Below are 25459 nucleotides of genomic sequence, written 5' to 3'. Positions count from 1 at the left end.
GTGTTAGGTAACCCCAACTACAGTAAGCCTTTCACATTATATGTCCACGAGAAGGAGGGCTGTGCATTGTCTGTGCTGACTCAGTTATACGGAGATAGACAACGGCCATGCGCCTATTTTTCGTCAACTTTGGATCCGGTAGCACGAGCATTGCCAAGTTGTCTAAGGGCCACAGCAGCAGCAGCTGTTTCTATTCGACAGTCTGCAGGTCTAGTAATGAATAATACACTAATCGTGATGGTTCCGCATGCAGTAGACACTTTGTTAAATAGGACTAAGACACAGCACTTAACTAGTGCTCGACTGTCCAGTTATGAATTGACGCTACTAGCAAGCCATGTGCACATCAAAAGATGCAGTACTCTGAACATAGCCACATTGTTACCAATTGCTGAGGAATCGGATGTTTCAGAACAGCACGATTGCTTCCTCAGAACGGAGGAGGAAACCAAAGGGAGAGTTGATCTATTCGATACTCCTCTCGCTGAATGTGATGGTACATTATGGGTGGATGGGTCATGCTTTAAACTCCCAATTGGTAACGTGACTACAGCATATGCTGTCACAACTCTGCACACAATCGTTGAAACTGCGCGAATACCACATGGTTCGGCTCAAGCCGCCGAACTCGTGGCGTTAACAAGAGCATGTGTGTTATCGAAAGGAATGAAAGTGACTGTCTATACCGACAGTCAGTATGCTTTTGGAGTGGCTCATAGTTTTGGTCGATTATGGAGAGAGCGTGGGTTCCTGACTTCGCATGGAGCTAAAATTCAGCATGGTCAGTTGGTGAATGAGCTTCTTGAATCACTGACGTTGCCCCTGAAAGTAGCAGTTGTAAAATGTAGTGCACACAAGAAAGTGATCGATGATGTTGGTCGTGGAAATGCATTTGCTGATGAAACTGCTAAAGAAACGGCAAAGAATGTGATGAGCCGAATGTATGTTGCGAGCCCAGAAAGATGGACTGGTGATGTTGGAATATGTGAAGACACAATAGAAAGTGTGAAGTCCATCCAAGCTGAGGCCACGGAGAAAGAGTTAAGCATGTGGAAAGAAAGTACAGGGAGAATGGATGCAAATGGTTGTTGGATTGAATCTACAGAGCAACAAAGATGGATGTTACCCGATGCATATGTGCCTGCAGTGGTTACAATGGCTCATGGGATGGCCCATATCAGCGCGAAAGGGATTTGCGAGTTGTTGGCCCCAGTGTGGAAGAATTCAGGGATTCCCAAGTGTGCAGAGAATGTTGTCAAGAATTGCATGGTATGTCTGAAACACAATCCTGGTAGGGGAACCCCAACTCCAGCTGGTCATTTCGCACCTCCTACGTATCCGTTCGAGGTTTTGCAGCTAGATTTCATACACATGGAGAGGTGCAACAACTTAAAATATGTGCTCGTGGTTGTTTGCGCCTTCTCAAGGTGGGTAGAAGCCTATCCCCTAAGGGACAATACTGCCTTGTCCACAGCGAAAGCCCTTGTGAAAGAGTTCTTCCCCAGATTCGGAATGCCTAGAATGGTCTGGTCGGACAACGGAAGTGAATTTGTGGGTTGTGTGATGAAACGAGTGTGTGAAGGGCTAGGCATTAGTCAGAAGTTCCACGCTGCAAATCACCCCCAATCAGCTGGATTAGTGGAATGTTACAATGGCACGCTTAAACTTAAATTGGCCAAAATCCAAGCGAGCACGGGTCTTAAATGGCCCGACGCTCTACCCTTAGCACTCCTATCCACCAGAATGACTGTGCATTCGCGAATGAAACTCAGCCCCTATGAAATAATCTTTGGTCGGCCAGCCAACATATGGGGAGTGCCTAGGCCCACGAAGTTTAGCGAGCTGCAACACCCCATTTTGCTCGACTATCTGTATGAATTGACGGCTAAATTGCGTGTTTTATATCAACAGGTCCACAACACCTTGCCTCCGGTTTACGAGACACCGGGTCACTCCATTGACCCTGGCTCCTGGGTTCTGGTCAAGAATTTCCAGAGGACAAGAAACGACCAGCCCAGATGGACCGGACCGCACCTCGTCCTCCTGTCTACAAGGTCGACTGTTAAAGTGGAGGGAAAGGCCAATTGGGTCCACGGGATCCACTGTAAGAGAATACCTTTCCCTCTGCCACATGACCAATGGGTCCGGACAGGAGGCACTGACTCAAAGCGTACAACTGATGAACGTGTCAAAGAAGTTAAACGTGATTGTGACAGTAAGGACATTTTTCAAGAAACTACGCCGCCATCAGAACAATTGAACTCTGTGGAACCTGAGCTACTATTTCCGGACCAGACAGCACCCGGAAAAAGACGCTATAATTTCCGATCGAGAAAAACAGACTAAAGTAAAAGTGATTTATTTTTTTGATCCGAGAGAAAAACCTGTGGACTAATAAAATAATAAGTTTTTTCCTTCCAAAATGCTATTTTGAAAATGCAGATTCTCCCATCTAGGTAACTTGCTTATTTTTGTTTTTTTCGAACCGCCATCCGGGTTCCGCTGCTAGGGTCGCGGTTGATTAAAGACTTTTGGGTGCAGCTGACAACAATAGGTTGCTGGTTCCAGTTGGTCGAAGGGAGCCACCCTAGACTGACGGAAGCATCCTTTAGCAGAAACAACCTACCGCCGCGGGCAGCACCTTAGAGAGGATGGAGTTTCCTGATGTGGAGAGAGCTGCCAAACAAATGAACTTTAAGCAGAGACTTTTGAAAGCAATGAGAAAGAAAATTTGTATAATCATGTGTATTTTTATGCTATTTAGCGTAATGGTGTTTTTGATAAGCTATGTTTTATTCTCTTCTCATATGACATTCACGCCTACTACATCGCCCATACCTCCCCCTACTGTTTCCTCTCATTCTTTCCACTCTTTGCCTGACCACGAATCAAATAGGAGATTAGAGTTCATTAATAACTCCTTCGTTCAGCTATTACACCAACACCAACTTGTAATGAACACAACCAACTGTTGGGTGTGTGGTCTCATGCCCCACACCACGGACAGAGGTATCCCCTATTTGGTCCTGCCATTTAGTCGCAATGGGTCAGTATGGGCATATAGGACAATGTTCATATATGCACGAGAAATCCAACCCCTACGTTCTGTAAAAGACAACCTCAAGACTAGCGCCCTAGTGAAGGGTATAGTTGACATGATCAAGGAAGTGACTTTTTACGAAGATACCCCAGATGATGAGATACTTGCATATGTAGGTTGGAATGTGACCGGATATGGCGCTACATTGAGTGAGAAACAGCAAGCCAAGAGATCGTCCCCTATCTGGATCGTACCCCATCAAGGTCACCTGTGTCTGCAAGGTATTGGTAGGAATACCAGAGCTCAGCTAGGGAAGAGTGTCTGCACAGAAACATATGTTTTTGGATCTCAGACTTCCCCTGCCTTCTTAGCCGCAAAGGGTACTTATTTCATCTGCCACGATAGGGCCTATACATGGTTGCCCCCTGACTTCTCGGGCTCATGTTTTGTTTCATTCCTGTTACCCCCCACCTACACAGCAGCGGCGGATTACCATCGGACAAGGGTAGTTAGAGGTGTTTTGAGTAAAGAAGACACTGCGGGTCAAGAATTTGGTGACTTTGCAATGGGTATTCTGCCGTTCTGGGGAGCCATGGTTAACAGCAGAAACATAAGGCAATTGACAAGGGTAGTTGAATCCACCGTGATTGAAACTGCCGGTGCCCTTAGTAACCGGACTGCTGAGCTCCAGTCGGATCGACTGATGACCCTTCAGAACCGGGTCGCTTTGGATGTAATACTTGCGGACCGGGGTGGAGTATGCAAATTGATCCAGTCCAGTTGTTGCATTTTTATTCCAGATAATGCTCCAACAGTGTACAGGGCCATCTCCAAACTACATAAGATTTCCGAATCTATCCATGTGGACAAAGGAGATTGGTCATTAATGGGATGGTTCTGGGGGCTGATATCTGCCTGGGGATGGAAAATTCTGATGGTCATTGGGATGGTCTTAGCCATTCTTTTCCTGTTCTGTCTATGTATACAGTGTGCTCCTGCAATATGTGGCCTCTGTGCTACATCATGTGTAAGGAAGCCTGTGTCAAGACACGAACTCAGCACTAGAATGATGTTGCAGCAACATCTCAATGACTTTAGGAATATAGATCTGGACTCAGATTAACATGAGGATAGATTAATTGCCTATGTAAGGGCAAAAGGAGGGTCTGTGGTTCTGAAAAATATGGATCCGTAATAGTATTGGACTCGAGAATAAAAACTTCGTCGAAATAGGACGAATTTGGTATCAAAAGACCGAGAATGACGAGTACATCAAGTACATGTATTTTCGGCATATTCGAGTGACAATTTCACCTCGAAATCGTCATTTGCCTTCTGAACCCTTAGTTGCATGTTGCCCTCTACATAGGCCTTAATCCAGTCGAATTTGATTCCACAAGGACACATACTCCTTAATCGACTTCTTCCTGACCCCAGTACAAGTTAGAACCATTGCCCCAGGCCGAGCTCGTTAGGTCAGTTCCCTCCCAGTGGCCAAGCAAGATAATATCTAGGCCCAACCGGCCATAAAGCCATTTCAGCACGCACACCTGCCATATCTCGCTCACATCTTTCTTCACTCCTTTTTCTCTCTTATTTTATGGTGGGGAGGTGACCATTTTTATTAGGGGTCCAGCGATATCTGATGAAATGTTGGGCCTTGCCGGATGATTTGTTACGGGCAGCACGACGTGAAATATGTACATGTCATCATGACTCTGCTTTCTTTTTGTAATCAGTAACCATAAATGAAATACCACGCACCCAAGGAATGTTTCGCCAAAGGGTAAATATTGTGTATAAGAAGAGAAGCCTAACTTTGTGAAAGTGTGCAGTCTCCTGAATATACTTGTATCGTACTTCTAGGACCCTGTCACCTTGGTTGCAGCCAATAAACGAATCTTTGACTTCACCTGGAAGACTCTGAAGTTTCTGTGGGTCTGACTCAGGAGAACCCGAGGTCTTTGGTGTGTTGATCCCCTGGCACCGCTGGGTTACCGGTTCGGTACCGGTTCCTAAAAACCCAGTACCTCAGAAGGCACACGAGATGCGAGTGGCCTTGTCCAGTCTAAAATCCTCATAGACTGCATAAAAAAAATGAATGCTGGGTCGGCGACTGGAGTCAGAATCTCATGGAACAGCTGAAGTACCTGGGTCCCTGGCAATGGCTCGTGCAGAGGAGCAGGGCCTGGCCCCGGAGACAGTGCTGGTCCCCCAGTGGCTGGTAACAATGAATTCTGGCTCAAAGGGAGTCCCTACAGGGGAAGGAGAACATTGGGGCAACTTACTCTTCGGATTCACACAATGCTTTGAGAAGTCTCAGTCCCTCCTCTTTTTCTTGTGCATCTGCAGCTTTTCTTTGAATGACCTAGAGGAAGAGTACTCGGGTGACCTCGTGTGAGAGCAATATTTGAGGCGACCTCCGCAATAATCCCGGGCTTTAACCAAAAACTATTTTGCCCATCTCCTAATGGCTTTCAATTTCATGTGGGGAGATATGATTAGCTCATGTCATTGTCTGCATTGCTGAAACTAAATATGCAGTAAACCACACAGAATAGCAGAAAAGTCAAAACTGCAGTATATGTTGAAGGTACATTCAGGAAGGATTGGACAGAACAAAAGGATAGGCCCCAAGCCTCTAAAGCAGTCTAGTCCCCTAAGGAGTCTAGCTCATTAAACAGACACTTTGCCATGGCTGCAATAATCCATTTTATGATTATATGAGCATAGGGAGGCCTTTGGCCATGTGTAACAAACAGGCTCTGGGTTTACTGTCTGCACCCCATGCCCCCGGTCTTCTAAAAGCACCGCATAGAGCTTTTGACTAGGCGTAGTGGGGACGGGAAACATGATGCGACCTTTAGTCACACATCATGAACCCAGCCCCCATTGTAGTCGCACATACCTGGAACCCAGCCTCTGTATCTACAGAACCACCGTGCATGGGTTGAAGCAGGGTGCTGAAATATTTTTTAAAACAAATCTTTGAATCTTAGGTTGGCTCTATGGAGGATCCAAAATAGCACAGAGGATTCACATACGGAATCACTGATTTTATGTCCAGTGATTCGCACTTTTTAAGCTGTGTGTGTCCTACCAACACCCGCCACATCCTCTCACTGGACTAAGGGGATGCTCCCCTTTCCTGTTTATATTGCCTGCAATTTTCTGTGACACTTGTGTGCGAATGGTTGTGGACAGCTAGCAACACATAATGGTGATGCAAAATATATGTTCAGTCATGGCCATCCAATCATATTGACCTTAACCCCAGTTTCGATTCAAATATGTGGATCCTGCAATGAAAGACTGCAAAAAAAACGCTTCCTTATCTAATCAGATTGGTTTCATTTTCAAATTCCACAACCTCGGACCTGCGGATAATCAGCTATATGACAGTCAAGATCTTCTTATCATCATCAATCCCACCGAGGCCTACCCACCTCATGTTTGGAATGCAAATGCAAGTATCTATAAAACTACTGAATGGATTTACAACAAACCACAAACGTCTCTTGTTCTGACTAATGTTCTATCTTTATTTCATATTTGGTGTAATTCCATTCGTGAGTTTTGGTACTCTGGAGAGCAGAAATGCATGTGGGACTTAAAATGATAACTGTCTGTGACGGATCTGCATGCAAATTGAAACAGCAAAACTAAGCAGAATACCCTAATTTTCGGCAAAATGTAATGTAGATTTGTCAAAAGGTGCAAATGTTATTAGCAAATCAGAAACGCTTTTTTCAAAGTGCAACTTAACCATAACATCCCTACTGCCACTCTGTGCTATCATACATACGCAGCAGTGGTGAGTCAAAACCAGAAGTGCATGGCCTTTGGACAGGCCTTGTGCTTAACCCAGCAAGAGTGTGCATCCAATGCCATGCGCTTGTGATCAGCAGGGGTTGGCCGCAGGGACTGGCCTGTGGCAAGCCAGCTAACAGCCACCATCCACACAACACGCCGTGGACGGCCAACAAGAATGCTTGCAGAAGTAAAACCTCCATGCGTAGAGCACAAGGGTAACACAGCGACATGTTAAAGAAACCAATATTTTATAAGCATGCAGAGAGGGAATGTACTCAATGCACCAGAGTGAGAGACAAAGCATGCGGAGAGGAGACTTGACAGAGAAAAAAGGTGGAAGAGACCTGAATATTACGGATGTGGATGGAGAGTGCACATGAACACTAAGAGTCTGTGTTAAGATTCAAAGACTGCAATGAAAATATGTGGAAAGCAAGTAGAGATAGAAGGATGCACAAACAGCGTTTGCCTTCTAGAGGCGTGAGTAGAAGCTACTTGCTGCTAGAGGACTGCGTGAAGTGGCACATCGCAGGAGTGTTTGGCCTGACAATTGTATTGTACGTGTGTCTTTGTGAGACAAAGAGTACTTGCTTCATACATAGGTCTAGATAAAACACAGATACTGGGGTGTGTGTATATAAATGACACATAGCTATCACTAATGAGTGCAAAAAGAATAGTTTCCAATCTGCACATGCTAGCTTGTGCTTAGAGGTCATCAGTATGTTACAGATGAGGATGAGCTTAATGAAGGTGGGAAAGCAGGTGCCTTAAGGTTCCATGGCTTTGATAACTAATAAATTCTGTGAGCTTAATTCCACTTTAACTAAACATATTTCATGCCACTTGTATGGCCATCAACTAACATCACACAACCCTTCTAGTAGTCAGGTAACAAAAGGTTCCCTCAAGTAGGTTTTTTCAGAGAATAAGCATCTACGAAGTTGACTGTCTTGAACCCGACAGTTTATACAGCTTAGGCAAGACAAGGGGATTGCCAGAGAGGTTGTTTCCCCCTCACATTACATTCTCACCCTTAAAGATGAATATCGATCTGTGGTAGGCTGTTTAAGTCCAAGGTGTTAAATCTAGCCACTGCTGGTCAGTCCTAGTCTCCTCAGCTGCTTAAATTCTCTTTGGCCGAACGCTGCGAGCCATGTTGGAATTGCAAACTAATGAATTGGAAAGGAGTGCTTGCTCAGAAAGAAAGACCTCAGTGCAGCCGTATGCCTCATCTGACGGCTTTATGACCACCATACAACACACTCACCAACTGCCCAGGGATGGCTAACAGGCAAACAATACACACTCTAACAAAAAGAAACAGCACCGCACCACTGTACAACAACGTGACCTAAATATAAACCTTCGCCAACCCACTTATATACCATTCTCACAGCTTGCAAGCCGGCCGGCGAACCACAAGCAGAGCCAGGCAGGCTGCCACCAACCTCACTTCACACCAATGCCTACCCTGTGGGTAGCACACGCAGTCAACAGCACTCTCACGAAATCCACTAACCTGGTAAGATCATCTCCTTACTAAGGAGAATTGCAAAGATGGGTGTAATTACCACCAGAGTCCCTTGGGGTAAGGTTCAGATAGTCCACATTCCACCACCAGAGACTCAGGCAGTGCTCCTGAGTGGGAAAGCGGCCGGCGATAGTGCGGCATCATGGAGGCGCTGCATCTGGGCGGAGGGTTGGCACCGGCTGAAGGAATTCTGCGCACCACGCTCCAACGTTCTCATTTTCACAGCTGTGTCATGTCACATACACTCTCACTGTCTAATCATTCATGAAAAAGCCAGCCCAGGCATCTCCGGCAAGGTTTCCCTGCGATGGTTGCCATGGGAACATTCAGAAACTAGCCAACCTGGAGACAGTAACCATGGAAACAAAGCAGCCCAAAAGCAACAATGCCTTCAGGTCACAAGCGAACAAAGCACTGGACCCTCGAAGAGTAAACACCCATTCATGTCATGGCCTCTTTGTGAGTGTCAGTGCAGAAACAGAAGATTGCTACTGATCTAGTGAAGCAAGAGATATGGGACGGAAAGAGCCTTGTTATCATCAAATCAACCGCTCAAAAGTGAATCAAGGTCAATAAACTTGTCATTTACCTGCCCACAAGGAAAGGCTTCCTGAATGTTAGTTTCCTCCAAAATCTGCCAGTAGTGATAACAGAACCACAATAAGTAAATACTATCACACTGGCACCTTACACTTCAAAACATGCCGGAATTATCAGCATTATAATTAATTTGTAAGCGCTCTTTCAATGTAACTTGGCGCTAAGAATACAGGAGAAAGGATATAAACCTAGCATAAAATAGCAAAACAAGTGTGCTTAAAGGGGTGTGGGAACAAGTCAAAATTGGCAGTGCAACGACGTGCCAAAAAGGTCATTCCAGAGCTTCGCTGCCAGAAGACGGAATCCCTGCCTCCCCAGCTAGTGCATTTAAAGCTGGGGTCTTCACAAAGAAGGGTGGCGCGTTCACAAGATGCTTAAAGTCCTCTGTCAGCAGTTGTTGGTTTGAACAAGCTCCCATTCCATTCCATGATGGAGGAGTACAAAGCCCCACCATCATAGGTAATAACTCCATGCAGCTGGCAACATAACATCTTCGTTCTCTGGAGAGCCAGTGGACTGGAGTATTTTATTACGATTGAATTATGAATGTCTTCTTGTGTAATGTAACTGGTGCTCATGTAAAGTGCTTCAATACCTTCGGGTCGAGTTCACGCTATATGTAAAAAAAAAATCGTTTTCACAAAAGACTGCGTACCTCAACTTTACTGTATAGATGGGCTGATGACGTATGTATTGTGTTTCCCATAGAGTGCAGTCTGCACCAATCCGGCTTTTTATCTTGGTCCTCGCTCACTCTCTAAAGGCCGTGTCACCGGTCCAGCTCACAAATAGGAAATCCGAGCAAAAAAAACACAGAAACCCAAGATTTATTTTCACCCTTTCACAGTGACATCTCAATGGTTGGCTATTGTATTATGCAGAGAACTGAACTAGCTTTCAGCTAATTCAAGTTTGCCTTGTACATCGGGGATTATATAAAGACAAATTGAGTTGTCATTGCATTTTGTTAATATTTAATTTTAAGTTAATTTCCTTTCGAGTCCAACAAACTTCAAGTACATCAATAGTCCCTTTCCCCTTTCTATTCCCGAACTTACTATTCAATACACTACACTTTAGTTTCACTTGTGTATTGCTCTTGGGGCACGAGTCAATTAACTGTCCCCACACTTGAGCGCATGTGGCTGGTTTCATTCTCCAGCCTTCCCATCTTACCTTCTAGGCTATAAGGGAGATGGGACGTGGCGTTAAGGCTAGAGCTGCTGACTTTGGAATTGTGGACCCAGGTTAGAGTCCCAACAACACTTCAACATCCTGTGCAAATCACTTAATCTCCGTGTGACTAAAATAAAAAAAATCTGACCTTGTGTAATGTAACTGGTGCTCATGTAAAGTGCTCTAATTGGCAGATTCACACTATATACAACTGCACATTAATAAATAGCCTGGGAGTAAAGAGGACATTCTTTACAGGCCTGTTATAGCCTGTTCTTTGCCCTCTACCCTGCCGGCTCCACACAGCCTACAGATCAGGCACTGCTTCAGCCGACTGTAGCATCTCCAGTCCTGGACCACTCATCCTAATGAGCTAGGAGTCATCCTGCTCCGTAGCTGGCCAAAAGCAGAAGGCCTGCCCTTCCAGAATTCAAGGGGCCTTCACTTCTTGGGCAGCACCCACCGGAGCAATTCCAGGGGAACAACTCCTTCACACAACCACCTGCCCCGGCATTCTTGTTGATGTCTGTTCTCTAGCAATATGGGCTACCCTCCCATGGGGTCACCAGCCCCAGATTCTCAACTAGCCATACTAGCAAGAACACCCGCACTGAACTGAATTCTGCCTTATATTACAAACGCTTGGAGAACCTCTGCGTGCAGTAAAACAGCTCACCCTCCAAAAGAGAGGAGCAGTCCATCTATACAATAGGAACACGCTCACTCAGTAAAAAAAATAAAAAAAGAACAGTATCCTTCAGATACAAAGCAATCATTGGGGGGGGGGGGGGGGGATACCTGCTTGAAAAGTGCGCCAGATAAGGTTTCTAAAGCTACCTTTGGCATGACAGACATAGATACACATTATGGGCAAAATAAAGTGCTCTCCCTTGTCTTATTAAAGTGCTCAACATTATCTTGATTATCTGGATAAAGAGGAGCACTTTATTTTGCCCAGGATGTGTACCTATGTAAATAAATCATACCAACAGGTGGGCTTTAGAAACCCTACCTAGAGCACTTTTCAGGCAGGTACATCAAACTTTAATGACAACAGCTCTTGGTTTCTGCTGGGCTCAGATCTATGGTGAGGAATGCCTGGTCCAGAAGTGAGCCCATTTCATGGCTGCTCGGTATGCAGCAGCGGATTGCCTTAGAGTAGTTCCTGAAAAACTTTTCTGATAAATTGAGAAAACTTGAATCTCGGGATGGATTATTTCATAAACTTGAAGTAAGCAAATCAGTATCACTGGCAAAGTGTTTGTCTGGAAGGGGAGCTATGAAAGAAGCTGCCGCTTAGGTCACAGGTTTGGGGGGGGGAGAGCCGATGTCTGCTAGAGATCGAAAGAATATTTGACTAGGAAAGTAGTCCTGCAGCACAGGCATTCTCCAAGGATCTGTATGCTTCGGAGTTCTTCCCATAGACAGGTAGTGGTCTCACATAAAGGACCGGATTAGACGTTCATCTAGGAAGCATCTCTTCTTGGAGGAGAAGCTATTCACCTGTGACAACTGGCTTCCTGGGTGGTGTATCCTCTTCAGATTAGAGGTGGGTGAGTAACTAAACGCTCAAGTCGTATGCCCGAGTCTGAGTCAGGTAACGCCCCCAATGGACTCTCAAGTCCAAAAGGAGCCACATTTTCACACACACACACTAACCTTATGCACCAAGAATTGAATACAATATATTGCGCTTTGATGTAAAAAAGAGTGAAAAAGAGATACACTGCTAGTTGTTGAATAGCACATTGTGAAACCAATGCAAAACCAGAAAAAGTGTCTCATAATCCCAGCTTCCACCTTTCACTGACTGTGAATTTATGCAAATATTTGATTTCACCAAACCTCCTTTTTTTCGCACTTGCATACAATAGTACCTTCAAAATCTGGAGTTCAGAATGCAATAAATACAATGCAATACTCAGTCTTCAGCTCCATTTCAAGCTCGCACTACCACTGTCCCAAATTCAGGATGTGTGCTGTACAAAAACCTTGTGTTTGGTTTAACAGACTTTGATGTTGCTCTATCTGTAACACGAATCAGGGCCCTACATAGGGTATGCATGACAACTGACTTGGCTCTTAGTTCTACAATGGCACAGGGCGGGAGGGTAATATTTTTAAATTGCTAGTTCTTGTAAAAAAACTTCACTTTTAATAAATACCTTTCAATGCATTGATATAATTTGATGCACTAATGTGAAACTATTACGCATGTTAAAGAAGTACACTTTTTAGGGCTCGGCCTACGCATCACGAAGTGGGCGGAGCTTCGAGCTCCTAATGTTAAAGAAAAAAAAAGGTATCTCTAGGGCTCTGGCCAGACACATTCCTTAGTGTTTTCTGGCATCTGCCTAGTGATTCGTCTTTACTGTGCTGTGTATTTAGTAGCGTTGACGTGATAGGCTGTAAGTAATTTACGCGTGCCCGATGTGGCATATTCTGTGCGAGAACGAGCACGGCAGAGTGATTAATCTTAATTAGGAGCTGTCAGAGTGCCCGTGTAATGCAATCCAGATGGTGCGAGCGCGTTCACCATTGCATTGCATGTATCATGCGCGCGTTTAACATTTACCTTTCGTTCACGGCGGAGATAATGGAAAGAATTTTCCTTTAGCTTAAAGGGCAGTTTTTTTTTAAGATACCTCGCATACAAGCACCCTTGCCTCGGCAATCCGCGTGTCTTTTAAAATAAAACAATATGATGCACTGTCATCGCTAGCCTGTAGATATGCATTGTCATCCTCCCTACTGTGTGTGTGTGAAAAACGTACGTAAAAATCAACTCAAGGTGATGGCAAATAAAACACGCCGCAATCTACATAGCTGTTTTTAGGGCTCGGCAGATTGCGGCGTGTTTTATTTGCCATCACCTTGAGTTGATTTTTACGTACGTTTTTCACACACACACAGTAGGGAGGATGACAATGCATATCTACAGGCTAGCGATGACAGTGCATCTAGGCTAGCAATGACAGTGCATAATTACAGGCCAGTGATGACACTTCATATTTTCAGGCTAGTGAAGCCAATGCATATCTACAGGCTAGCGATGACAGTGCATATCTACAGGCTAGCGATGACAGAGCATATCTACAGGCTAGCGATGACAGTACATATCTACAGGATAGCAATGAGAGCGCATATCTACAGGATAGCAATGACAGAGGCGTAGTGCGTAGTGCAGAGGCGTAGTGCGTAGTGCAGAGTGCATAGGCGTAGTGCGTAGTGCAGAGGCGTAGTGCAGAGGCGTAGTGCAGAGTGCAGAGGTGTAGTGCAGAGTGCAGAGGCGTAGTGCAGAGTGCAGAGGCGTAGTGCAGAGTGCAGAGGCGTAGTGCAGAGTGCAGAGGCAGAGTGCAGAGGCGTCGTGCAGAGTGGTAGTGCGTAGTGCAGAGGTGTAGTGCGTAGTGCAGAGTGGTAGTGCAGAGTGGTAGTGCGTAGTGCAGAGGCGTAGTGCAGAGTGGTAGTGCGTAGTGCAGAGGCGTAGTGCGTACTGCGTAGTGCAGAGGCGTAGTGCGTAGTGCAGAGGCGTAGTGCGTAGTGCAGAGGCGTAGTGCGTAGTGCACAGTGGTAGTGCGTAGTGCAGAGGTGTAGTGCGTAGTGCAGAGTGGTAGTGCAGAGGCGTAGTGCGTAGTGCAGAGGCGTAGTGCGTAGTGCAGAGTGGTAGTGCGTAGTGCAGAGTGGTAGTGCGTAGTGCAGAGGCGTAGTGCGTAGTGCAGAGTGGTAGTGCGTAGTGCAGAGGCGTAGTGCGTACTGCAGAGGCGTAGTGTGTAGTGCAGAGGCGTAGTGCGTAGTGCAGAGGCGTAGTGCGTAGTGCAGAGGCGTAGTGCAGAGGTGTAGTGCGTAGTGCAGAGGCGTAGTGCGTAGTGCAGAGGCGTAGTGCAGAGTGGTAGTGCGTAGTGCAGAGGCGTAGTGCAGAGTGGTAGTGCGTAGTACAGAGGCGTAGTGCAGAGTGGTAGTGCGTAGTGCAGAGGCGTAGTGCGTAGTGCAGAGGCGTAGTGCGTAGTGCAGAGGCGTAGTGCAGAGGCGTAGTGCGTAGTGCAGAGGCGTAGTGCGTAGTGCAGAGGCGTAGTGCGTAGTGCAGAGGCGTAGTGCAGAGGCGTAGTGCGTAGTGCAGAGGCGTAGTGCAGAGGCGTAGTGCGTAGTGCAGAGGCGTAGTGCAGAGGCGTAGTGCAGAGTGCAGAGGCGTAGTGCGTAGTGCAGAGGCGTAGTGCAGAGTGGTAGAGCGTAGTGCAGAGTGGTAGTGCAGAGGCGTAGTGCGTAGTGCAGAGGCATAGTGCAGAGTGCAGAGGCATAGTGTAGAGTGCAGAGGCGTAGTGCAGAGGCGTAGTGCAGAGGCGTAGTGCAGAGTGCAGAGGCGTAGTGCAGAGTGCAGAGGCGTAGTGCAGAGTGCAGAGGCGTAGTGTAGAGTGCAGAGGCGTAGTGCAGAGGCATAGTGCAGAGTGCAGAGGCGTAGTGCAGAGGCGTAGTGCAGAGTGCAGAGGCGTAGTGCAGAGGCGTAGTGCAGAGGCGTAGTGCGTAGTGCAGAGGCGTAGTGCGTAGTGCAGAGGCGTAGTGCGTAGTGCAGAGTGGTAGTGCGTAGTGCGTAGTACAGAGGCGTAGTGCAGAGTGTTAGTGCGTAGTGCAGAGGCGTAGTGCGTAGGCGTAGTGCTGAGTGGTAGTGCGTAGTGCAGAGGCGTAGTGCAGAGTGGTAGTGCTTAGTGCAGAGGCGTAGTGCGTAGTGCAGAGGCGTAGTGCGTAGTGCAGAGGCGTAGTGCGTAGTGCAGAGGCGTAGTGCAGAGGCGTAGTGCGTAGTGCAGAGGCGTAGTGCGTAGTGCAGAGGCGTAGTGCAGAGGCGTAGTGCAGAGGCATAGTGCAGAGGCATAGTGCAGAGGCGTAGTGCGTAGTGCAGAGGCGTAGTGCAGAGGCGTAGTGCAGAGTGCAGAGGCGTAGTGCGTAGTGCAGAGGCGTAGTGCAGAGGCGTAGTGCAGAGTGCAGAGGCATAGTGTGTAGTGCAGAGGCGTAGTGCAGAGTGGTAGAGCGTAGTGCAGAGTGGTAGTGCGTAGTGCAGAGGCGCAGTGCGTAGTGCAGAGGCGTAGTGCAGAGTGCAGAGTTGTAGTGCGTAGTGCAGAGGCGTAGTGCAGAGTCGTAGTGCGTAGTGCAGAGGCGTAGTGCAGAGTGCAGAGGCGTAGTGCGTAGTGAAGAGGCGTAGTGCAGAGTGGTAGTGCGTAGTACAGAGGCGTAGTGCAGAGGCGTAGTGCAGAGGCGTAGTGCGTAGTGCAGAGTGGTAGTGCGTAGTGCAGAGGCGTAGTGCGTAGTGCAGAGGCGTAGTGCGTAGTGCAGAGGCGTAGTGCGTAGTGCAGAGGCGTAGTGCGTAGTGCAGAGGCGTAGTGCAGAGGCGTAGTGCGTAGTGCAGAGGCGTAGTGCGTAGTGCAGAGGCGTAGTGCAGAGTGGTAGAGCGTAGTGCAGAGTGGTAGTGCGTAGTGCAGAGGCGGAGTGCAGAGTGCAGAGGCGTAGTGCAGAGGCGTAGTGCGTAGTGCAGAGGCGTAGTGCAGAGTGCAGAGTTGTAGTGCGTAGTGCAGAGGCGTAGTGCAGAGTCGTAGTGCGTAGTGCAGAGGCGTAGTGCAGAGGCGTAGTGCAGAGTGCAGAGGCGTAGTGCGTAGTGAAGAGGCGTAGTGCGTAGTGCAGAGTGGTAGTGCGTAGTACAGAGGCGTAGTGCAGAGGCGTAGTGCAGAGGCGTAGTGCAGAGGCGTAGTGCGTAGTGCAGAGTGGTAGTGCGTAGTGCAGAGGCGTAGTGCGTAGTGCAGAGGCGTAGTGCGTAGTGCAGAGGCGTAGTGCGTAGTGCAGAGGCGTAGTGCAGAGGCGTAGTGCGTAGTGCAGAGGCGTAGTGCGTAGTGCAGAGGCGTAGTGCAGAGGCGTAGGGCGTAGTGCAGAGGCGTAGTGCGTAGTGCAGAGGCGTAGTGCAGAGGCGTAGTGCAGTGGCGTAGTGCAGAGTGGTAGTGCGTAGTGCAGAGTGGTAGTGCGTAGTGCAGAGGCGTAGTGCAGAGTGGTAGTGCGTAGTGCAGAGGCGTAGTGCGTAGTGCAGAGGCGTAGTGCAGAGGCATAGTGCAGAGTGCAGAGGCGTAGTGCAGAGGCGTAGTGCAGAGTGGTAGTGCGTAGTGCAGAGTGGTAGTGCGTAGTGCAGAGGCGTAGTGCAGAGTGCAGAGGCGTAGTGCAGAGGCGTAGTGCGTAGTGCAGAGGCGTAGTGCGTAGTGCAGAGGCGTAGTGCGTAGTGCAGAGAAGTAGTGCGTAGTGCAGAGGCGTAGTGCAGAGGCATAGTGCGTAGTGCAGAGGCGTAGTGCGTAGTGCAGAGGCGTAGTGCGTAGTGCAGAGGCGTAGTGCGTAGCTCGCGATGACAGTGCATATCTACAGGCTAGCGATGATAATGCATATCTACAGGCTAGCGACGACAGCGCATATCTACAGGATAGCAATGACAGCGCATATCTACAGGCTAGCGATGACAGTGCATATCTACAGGCTAGCGATGACGGTGCATATCTACAGGCTAGTGAAGCCAATGCATATCTACAGGCTAGCGATGACAGTGCATATCTACAGGCTAGCGATGACCGTGCATACACTCACAAGGAGACCACAGGCAGCTGAGGTGCAATCTTCTCCCACTCACAAGAACGACATCACAGGCAGCAGCAGTGCAAGCTTCTTACACTCACAAGGAGTCCACAGGCAGCAGAGGTGCAAGCTTCTCACACTCACAAGAAGGACATCACAGGCAAGTGGTGCAATATTCGCACACTCACAAGGAGATCACTGGCAGTACACACCACATGAACACACTCCATAACACATAGCAACAATACATTGGCATTTACAATGCCATTAGCTCAAACTCAAATAAATCCGAGCCCAATTGCATTTCTAATGCTTGTTTTTATGGTGAAGAGACTTTATCATATTTTTACATGAGGATTGCTGCATGATTCACATAAATATGGTCATGGCTCGGCTTGTGCACCGACTTAGACCAAGCCAGACCCTTTCTCAGCTCTACCTCGATTCTTCCTGTCAATTTGTTCGCTCACTCATCTCTCCTTCAGATTTTATAGTTTTTTTTTAATTTTCTGTTGGCATTAAACTGCCTAACTTAAGGGAGCCAGACTCTTCACACATACAGATCATCCCAAAGTTTCCAAGACTTGAACCTGACCTCGGAAAATACAGAAAATTACAACAAATTCACCTATTCAAAGAATAATATGGTTAATCTCTTTCTTACTGCAACCTGTCCCTGACCGGGAAAGATTAGACGCTTACAACTGGCCACACCAACCAACTGGGTAATTTTTTTACATTATCCTCTTTACAAGTTTTACCAGACCGTTAGGAGATTTCTGTTTAGGATCACTATCACTTTTACATAAAACACTTGTGCTTGGAGCTGCCTTGGTAGCTTGCAGCAAATTAATTAAAAAAAAAGAGAAATAATAAAATAACAAGTGATTGCTTGAGGAATCTGCAAAGCATATCTTGCTGGAGAGGGAACACTATTTGTCTGTAGCAATAGTTCTCCTTCGAGGCATAGTCTCACTAGTTTCATTTACTATTGAAACAGGATAATTCTTCATATAAAAGAAGGGATAAAAGACTTAGGACCTGGTTATGAATTTGTCTGGAAACAAGGTGTTATTAATAACACCTCATAAATAATACCCCATGGTACGTTATTCATTGAGCTTGATAAATAGATTCTATTGAAAATTTCGGAGTTCAACGCACCAAAATCTGCATGGTATAGCAGATAGCGGACACATTTCGCCTGCTAAATTTCAGCAGGTTGGATTTGCTGAAATGTAATCAAGGTTGAGGTATTTAATGCATCCGATAATTACTGGATGCGATAAATGCCTTCCAACTCATAGTTCCAACACATGTGCAGAGGTTTACACACAGGTCATTAGACACTAATCGACTCTTAATCAGGCCCTAATTAATCTAGCAGAGGATGTGGCATAACGGCCAGAGTTGCCGACTTTGGAGCTGGGAGACCAGGTTCGAGTCTTGGCGTTGACTCAACATCCTGTGACTCTGAGCAAATGCCCTAATCTTCCCACACCCAACAACAAAAAATGTAAGTGTCTTGTGTAAGTTAACTGGTGCTCATCATGTAAAGCACTACCTTTGCGCAATATAAACAGTAAATAGATTAAAAAAATAAATAGCATTTCTTTCTGGAAATGATACAGCTATGTACCAGTCGCCGTCCAGTTTAACCTTTTCAGCAGTGGGATGGAGTGGTTTTGGAGTGTGATACTACTGAACTCAATTGCCAGAATATTGCTTTTTTTAGGATGAGGCAGGTTTTCATTCCAAGCAATCTCCTTGTAGTTTATATGATGTATTTTGCTTGTTTGGAGGATGAAGAGGACTCTAAGGAGTGGGTGAATTGAGAGGTAAACCTGTAGAAAAGGTTCTCCTCCAAACGTATCCATTCCAGATGCACAGGTGTCTTAAATGTTCCTTCAAGACGGGAAATAATAGACAAAATAAAGGAGGCCCTATGCAAAATGTCTGCTTTACGCTCCGGTAAGAGGATTTACCTCAGAAGCAAGCATCTGATGAGACTACAACGCTATATAACACCAACAGCCCACGTGAAAGGTTTATTATATAATCTAGTTTCACATGCTTTCGATGTTTTCCCAGCAAGCACCAGTCGTCTTTTAAGAACAGAAGTGATGGCACTCTTCCCAGATTCAGAGGCTACAATAACTAGTGTAATATTGCACACACGAGTGTCTACAGGAAGGAGCAGGAAAGCATTTGAATTCTGTGACATAAACGCCGAGTTGCAATGTTTCCAGCTGCCGTCTATGTCGTAGTCGACCCAGCCCCCGTGTTTCTAGACTCAGCACTCCCGTCAAGAAGGCTCCCCCTCCCTCCTGTCCTAGGGGGCTCGTTCCACGGTTACCTTCCTCCGAGCACAGGACCCTGGCGCCGAGCTCAGCTCCGGTGCGTCCATGCTCCTGAGCCCCGCACCTCGGGCCTGCGCCCGTCAGGTGTCACTGGCTGCATGTTAACCACGCAGAGGGGAAGCGGTCACCGCCCCCTCCGGAGCGCGCGCGCGCCCACCCACACAGCGGTGAGGCCCCGCAGCCAATCCATGTGACATAGCTATGCGATGAGTCACCGGCTGTTTACAGCCTTCTGCAGCTCACATTCCCACAGACTCGGCGGGCGCGCCCTCCCTGTGCACTGCCCAGGAACCCCAGACTGCACCTCTGGAGGGGAGGGAGAGGGGTGGGAAGGGGGACGAAAGTGCCAGAGGCAGGCAGGCAGGCTGGCGAAACTTTGGGAATTCGGATTACAGAAACGGTTCAAATACAAGGTTTATTTTAAGTTACATAGCCCACAATGTGCCCAAATGCAAAACGCCAAAGGTAGTCAAGGACTGCCTGTCGTGTGCCTCTATGATCTGTTTTTACGCTCGCGCTAACGCAGCCCCCACTTTCTAGTTCGCTGATTTTGCCCCTCATCACATATATAATGGATCAATGCAACCCATAGTCATAGTCATAGTCAAAATCCTTTATTCGACTGTCAGAAAAACAGTCATAAAAGCACAAAAATACATTATTATACAATTCATGCAAAAGTTTTTTTAAAAACACACAGTATTTTATAAGTTGGTAGTTCACGAGAGAGTTAGAAATGCGGTAAGTTAAAAATACAGTAGACAAAAATAAAAATAAAAATGAAGATGCCTGTTTAAGACATGATTTCATGTTTAGTGCAAGTCATCTAGGGATCATCCTTCCATGCTTAATCTGAACTTCCGGGCTGTTTTTAAAAACTCACAGATAAAAAAGGTACTGTCATCAGGCAGCATCTGAAGATATAAAAGGGCAGGCTTAATCTGTACAAAATTCAGCTTTTTAAGCAAGGGTTTTAAAAACATTTGTCTTGGACTTGAATAATAAGGGCATAGAAATAAAAAGTGAGCCAGGTCTTGCGGAGACATGTTGTCGCAGCCGCAAGCTGGCAACACTTGACCTCTATGTGCTCCACTCGGCACAGCTAAAATCAAGTGGTAGAGACCAAATCGGAATCTGCTCAACAGAAAACGATCGTATCTGGAAATGTTCCATGATAAGTATGGTTCACAGAACACACATGTCTTTGTTAGGGTATGATTCCTGACACTGGACTTCTTCATCTCAGTGTCTTCCCTGGTAAGTTGTCGCTTTAACATAAAAGTGTTTTTTACAAAATCAACATCATTCTTTGTAGCATGCTGTGGTGTTGAATATAAGTCCAATCTACCCAGGTCTTTGCAACAGTTTCTAATATAGTTCATCCAGGGTATTTTAAGATGTCCTTCCCAGGTGAGGGCTTCAGCAAGGATGCTATGCGTCAAGGGTATAAGTGCATTGCGCCAACAATTTAGCCAACAGAGTAGAGGGTTTGCAGCAATTCTGTCTCCTAGGTACGGTATGCCCAGTTCCTCATGTACAGAGAAATTTGCGGTGCTTTTGGGTAAGCTCAGAATCTGTTTTAAAAAGTTATTTTCTAGTGTTACCAGAGCTTCTACAGATGCGAAACCCCACAGCTCACTCCCGTAACATGCCACCGCTACGCTTTTTGCCTGATATAATTTCATTATAGCGGACACTGGGGTGTTACCTAATTTGCGTGCAAAGTCCAATAACCCGAAGTTGGTTCTTAATAATTCGCCTTTCTTTTTATTTATAGCAGGACCCCAAGAAAGTTTGTGATCAAATAATACTCCTAGATATGAAAATGTTTTTGTTAACGGTATACTTTCTCCGTTGACTGAAAAGGGATATCGTTTTTTGGGGTTTTTTCCAACTGTCATAATAAAAGATTTGGTGTTATTAATATTCAGCCCGCGTGAGGTCATGAATTGGAAAAAAGAACTCAACAACTTTTGAAGTCCTAATGCGGTTCTGGATATCAAAACGGCGTCGTCCGCATATAGTAGGACCGGCACCCCTGTTTTCCCAATACGAGGGTAATCTGTGTCAGTTTTTACCAAATAATCCTCAAGTCCATTGATGTACAAATTAAAAAGAAAAGGTGCTAAAATACAGCCCTGTCTGACGCCCCGGTTAATATTAAACTCTCTCGTGACTTTCAGGTCTTTTGTGTACCGTACATTGGCACGTGTGTCATTATGTAGGTCGGCCAGGAAATTAATTAGATTATTTTCCACACCCATGTTTTGCAGGATTTCCCATAGTTTACTCCTCTCGACGCAGTCGAAGGCCGAGGAAAGGTCCATAAAGGCCATATACAATGTTCCTTCTCTGGCTTGGGTGTATTTTCCACTTATTAGGTATAGATTCAGACATTGTGTAGTTGTTGCATGACCTGGTCTGAATCCATACTGCGCTGGGGTCATTATATTATTTTGTTTGGCCCAAGCATTCAGTCGATTTAAAAGAACCCCTCCCACTACCTTCGCAACTGAGTTTATCAGGGAAATTGGTCTATAGCAGACGGCTTTTGTTCTGTCGCCCTTTTTGTAAACCGGGACGATAGTGGATGCTCCCCAAGATTTAGGGGCTCCCACTTCAACCCCGGCGTTAATGACAGACGTAAGAATTGGGGCCCATAGGGCGATGTTGGATTTAAATAGGTCCGGTGGAAGACCGTCAGGGCCCGGTGCTTTATTGCTAGAGAGACCAAGAATCCCTAGTTCAATTTCTTTAATAGAGAAATGTAGAAGACTGCTTTCGGTGAGATGAGGTAATTTTTTGGGCTGTGGAGCTTCACTCTTAAAGATAGATCCGAAATGGGTGATCCAGTCATTCTCTGGTATGACTGTGCCGAGACTCTCAGCGGTCGGGTCATCAAAAAGAGGTTTATTAATTATTTTCCAGAACTTTGAGCTGTTGCCCAAAATAGAGGGGTCGAGTAAAGATTCCCATATTTTGTTTTTTATAGATTTTTTGCATGAGGCAATTGCATTTTTGTAGTCTACTCGGAGGGCCTTTACCAGTGCTAGGTCTCTTGGTTTACTTTTGAGAGCAGCCTTTAATTTGCGATTGGCAGAAGAACAGGCATGATCAAACCATCGTGGGTGGTGAGCAGTTGATCCCTTGGCAGTTACAGTCAGAAATTTTTCTATCCTTCTGGACACCACTGCAAAGGCAGATAGAACGCATTCGGGTGAAGCCGAGTCTGTGGCACAGAGCTTGAGTTCAGGTTCACAGTCTTTGATGACTATCTCATACAGCTTGTCACTATTTACCAGGTTCCACTTCAAGCGACGGTTGTTATTTACTGGCTTAAGTATCCCTGGATCCTTGATATTATTTTGGAGTATTGAAGAGTCGCATTGTAGCTCAAGGTGTAAGGGGTTATGATCACTATAAGTGCTCATAAGAATATCAAACTTAAGAACCTGTTGGGCCACACTTGCAGAAAGAAGGATATGGTCTATGACGGACCCTGACTCAGATCCTTTATAGGAGGGATTTTCATAGATGAAGGAGTCCTCTTTCAGAGATAGTGCCAAGGTCATATTCGTGGAATCCATTAAGGTGTTCAATTTTGATCCACGATGGCAGTGTGTAAAATGGAGACCTGTTTTAAGATCGCAGCCCAACAAACCCAAGGTTGTCAGGAGAGGATTACCACAAATGTGCGTGTTGAAGTCGCCGAGGAGTATTTTGTCCTGTGATAAATTAGTCCAATTTTCGGTTAGACAATTTGCAAGGTTATCGATATTACAATCACCTGGGTTTGCAACAGAGTTATAAAAATTAATCAGCGTTATGACTTTTTTCCCCCTTTTGAGTGTAACGATCTGGATACTCCTGCTATCCAACTGCACATGATTAGTCAGCATTTTAAGGGACAAACTGATAAATATTGCCAGGCCCCCCTTTGCCCTACCGCTAGGTGAAGGGGATGCGTGGACAAAGAAACTTTGAAATCCCTCAATGAACGTGTTGCCATTTATCAACCAGGTTTCTTGAAAGCATAAGATAGTGTACTTCCTGACAAAGGCCACCCATGATGGATCATCGATTTTAGAGGCCAGTCCAGCAATATTCCAAGACAAAATTTTGATGGGGTTTGAGATAGTCTGCTCTGGTTTGAATTCAGAATTTATATTTGGGAGGGAGTGCGGTTCTGGGGTGGTCCCTATCGTATACTTAGGCCTTGGATTCTCAGGTAATGAGTAAGATTGTGAAGCTATGGACTTAGATGGACTACCTACTTCGGTCACTGACAGAGCATGAGCTTGGTGTGCTCGGGGGCTGACTGTGTAGCTCGATGTCGTTGTGGGGGTGGAAGTTACTAAGCAGGCTAAATGGGAAATGGCTGTTTTCACTGCGATAATATTATTTTCTGAGGGATTCCTAGCTTTAACAGAAGGGGTTTCAGAAAAAGAATCAGATGACAGTCAGTCAACCTCGTCCAAATGGTCGTAGTTGTAAAGAGTGTCATATCTATTGGCAGTAGGGAACCCGTATTCCTCAAATTGAACAGTAGCAGGGTTATATGCACGGTAAAAGCCGTGCCTTTGCCGTACAGCTGTTTCAATTGGTTGCTGGTTATATACTTTGATTCCCCATGGGTGAGTGTATGGATGGAGATCTAAACCCATTAGGCTATCAGGTTTGGATAGGACAGGGGCCGGCCAGGGTTGGAGATTAGGCTGTGTCTTATGCCGTCCTACTTGAGTGTAATTATATTTGGTTTTGTTCCTACCTAAATCTGAACGGGCTGGATAGAAATAGCTCAATCCCATAGTCCTAATCAGGCTACTTGTCCCCGGGCTCCTCCAATCTGCGATGAATTTTGCCGGTCCTAGATGTTTAAAGGTGACCACGATGCAGTCGCCATCTGTGGATTTGAAGCGAGTGCCCACCCACTCTACCCTTTTGACTTGGTGTATAGTGCCTATTATATTTTGGGGGAGGGGCCTATGTATTGAAAGCCATTGCATGACTTTATTCCTCAATTCCTCCCGCGTTTCCTCCCTGTTATCATCGACTTTGGGCACCCCAATCATGACTATCGTGTAGGGGTTAGCCTGTGGAGGAAGGTTAATATGTGATAGTGGACTTGTAGGGGTAGGTTTGGTAGGATGAGCTCCTATTTCTTGAGTATTAATTTTAGGAGACGCCGTGCAATTCTTGTTCTTCGGTGCACCTATGTTTGTGTTAGGTGAATGACCTTCTGTAGCCCACTCACTGGCCTCGTCATCCTCATCTATTTGAGTGTTTGGTTTATTGGTTGTAGGACTCGTTATATTCACAGTAAGTTTGGGGACTGTTTGAAACTTTGTTGTTTGGGCTGTTGCGGGTAGGCCCTTTAGATGTGATTTATTTTGTTTTTCTATGTTCCTTACTGAGTTGCCAGTTTGTTTGGAATTTTTAACATTAAGTGTAGTTGATGAAGGAACAAAAAGAGAGGGCGTGTTAGTTGAGTTGAGCGATCTAAGAATACTGGAAGATATATCATTTTGGGTCCTCTCAAATTTACTCAAAGCCTTTTCTAGGATATCTATTTGATGACTGATAGGTTGAAGAAGGGTTTTAATTAGAGTTTCAATCTCTCTCATAAAGGGGAAACTCAAAGTACTCTTCTTGTCAATATGTCCTGTTTCCTCATTAACTACAGGATTTCCCAAATTGGACTTAGCTTTTCCATCTGAGTCGTATAGATCTGAGGAGGTTGGAGGGGTTCCCCCGCGTTTTGGTCCAGTGGGTTCCACTATGCCTTTCTTCTGCCACATGTCTTTAAGTGATCGTTTAGGTTTACCCGAGGGTAGGTGGGTTTTCCTCGTAGGAAGTTTGATTCTAGGCTTTTTCCGTTTAATCTTTGGCGATTTATGTAATGTTGGCGGTTGTGATTCTGTTAAGACAATGACCGGTAGGGCATTTTCCTCGATCCCAGCTTCCGATAACAAGGAAATATCCGTTATCTGCTGGTCATTTCTTACGCTGTTAGATATGACCATAACACTGTTATCCTGATTGTTAACTAATGACTCCGAGGGAAAAGAGTTAGAGGGTTTTTCTTTAATGTGTGATCCAGGTAACTCTGAAAAAGATTGTGTGAGTAAAGACTCCTGGGATGAGATAGTGTCATCCATATTTTGATCGTCATAGGTAGTATGAGAGGACAGGTCAGGGAAGCATAGGTTAGGTGTCAAGGAGAGTCTCCTCTCAGTGTTCTGAATAGCATCCGCCACAACATTGATGGTTTTTTGAAGCATTTTATCTATGGCGGTTATAGTGGGCAATGGTGTACTCACTGTTTTTAGTCTGCTGGTAGAT

General features: G+C 46.0%; 1 protein-coding gene across 6 annotated transcripts in view; it reads right to left on the bottom strand.

Annotated features, from left to right (window-relative positions):
- Nucleotides 1-25459, bottom strand: part of MAFK (MAF bZIP transcription factor K) — a 198217-nt gene that overhangs the window by 34871 nt on the left and 137887 nt on the right. Inside the window, exon 1 of one of the 6 annotated variants that reach the window (XM_078664961.1) lies at nucleotides 19114-19216. The exons of 3 other annotated variants lie outside the window; for them this stretch is intronic. Coding sequence is in view for 1 of the 3 variants with exons in the window: in XM_078664959.1 (XP_078521085.1) it covers nucleotides 8376-8388 (13 nt within the window). In the remaining 2 variants the exon portion in view is untranslated. Of the gene's footprint in view, nucleotides 1-8375; nucleotides 8588-9642; nucleotides 9965-19113; nucleotides 19217-25459 lie in introns of those variants that run through there. 2 more of the 6 variants (XM_078664962.1, XM_078664959.1) reach the window with 2 other exon arrangements.

Source organism: Lissotriton helveticus, chromosome 10 (assembly GCF_964261635.1).
Source record: "Lissotriton helveticus chromosome 10, aLisHel1.1, whole genome shotgun sequence".
Classification (NCBI taxonomy): Eukaryota; Metazoa; Chordata; class Amphibia; order Caudata; family Salamandridae; genus Lissotriton; species Lissotriton helveticus.
The sequence above is the reverse complement of the archived record's forward strand: the minus strand, read 5'-3'. Positions and strand labels throughout refer to the sequence as shown.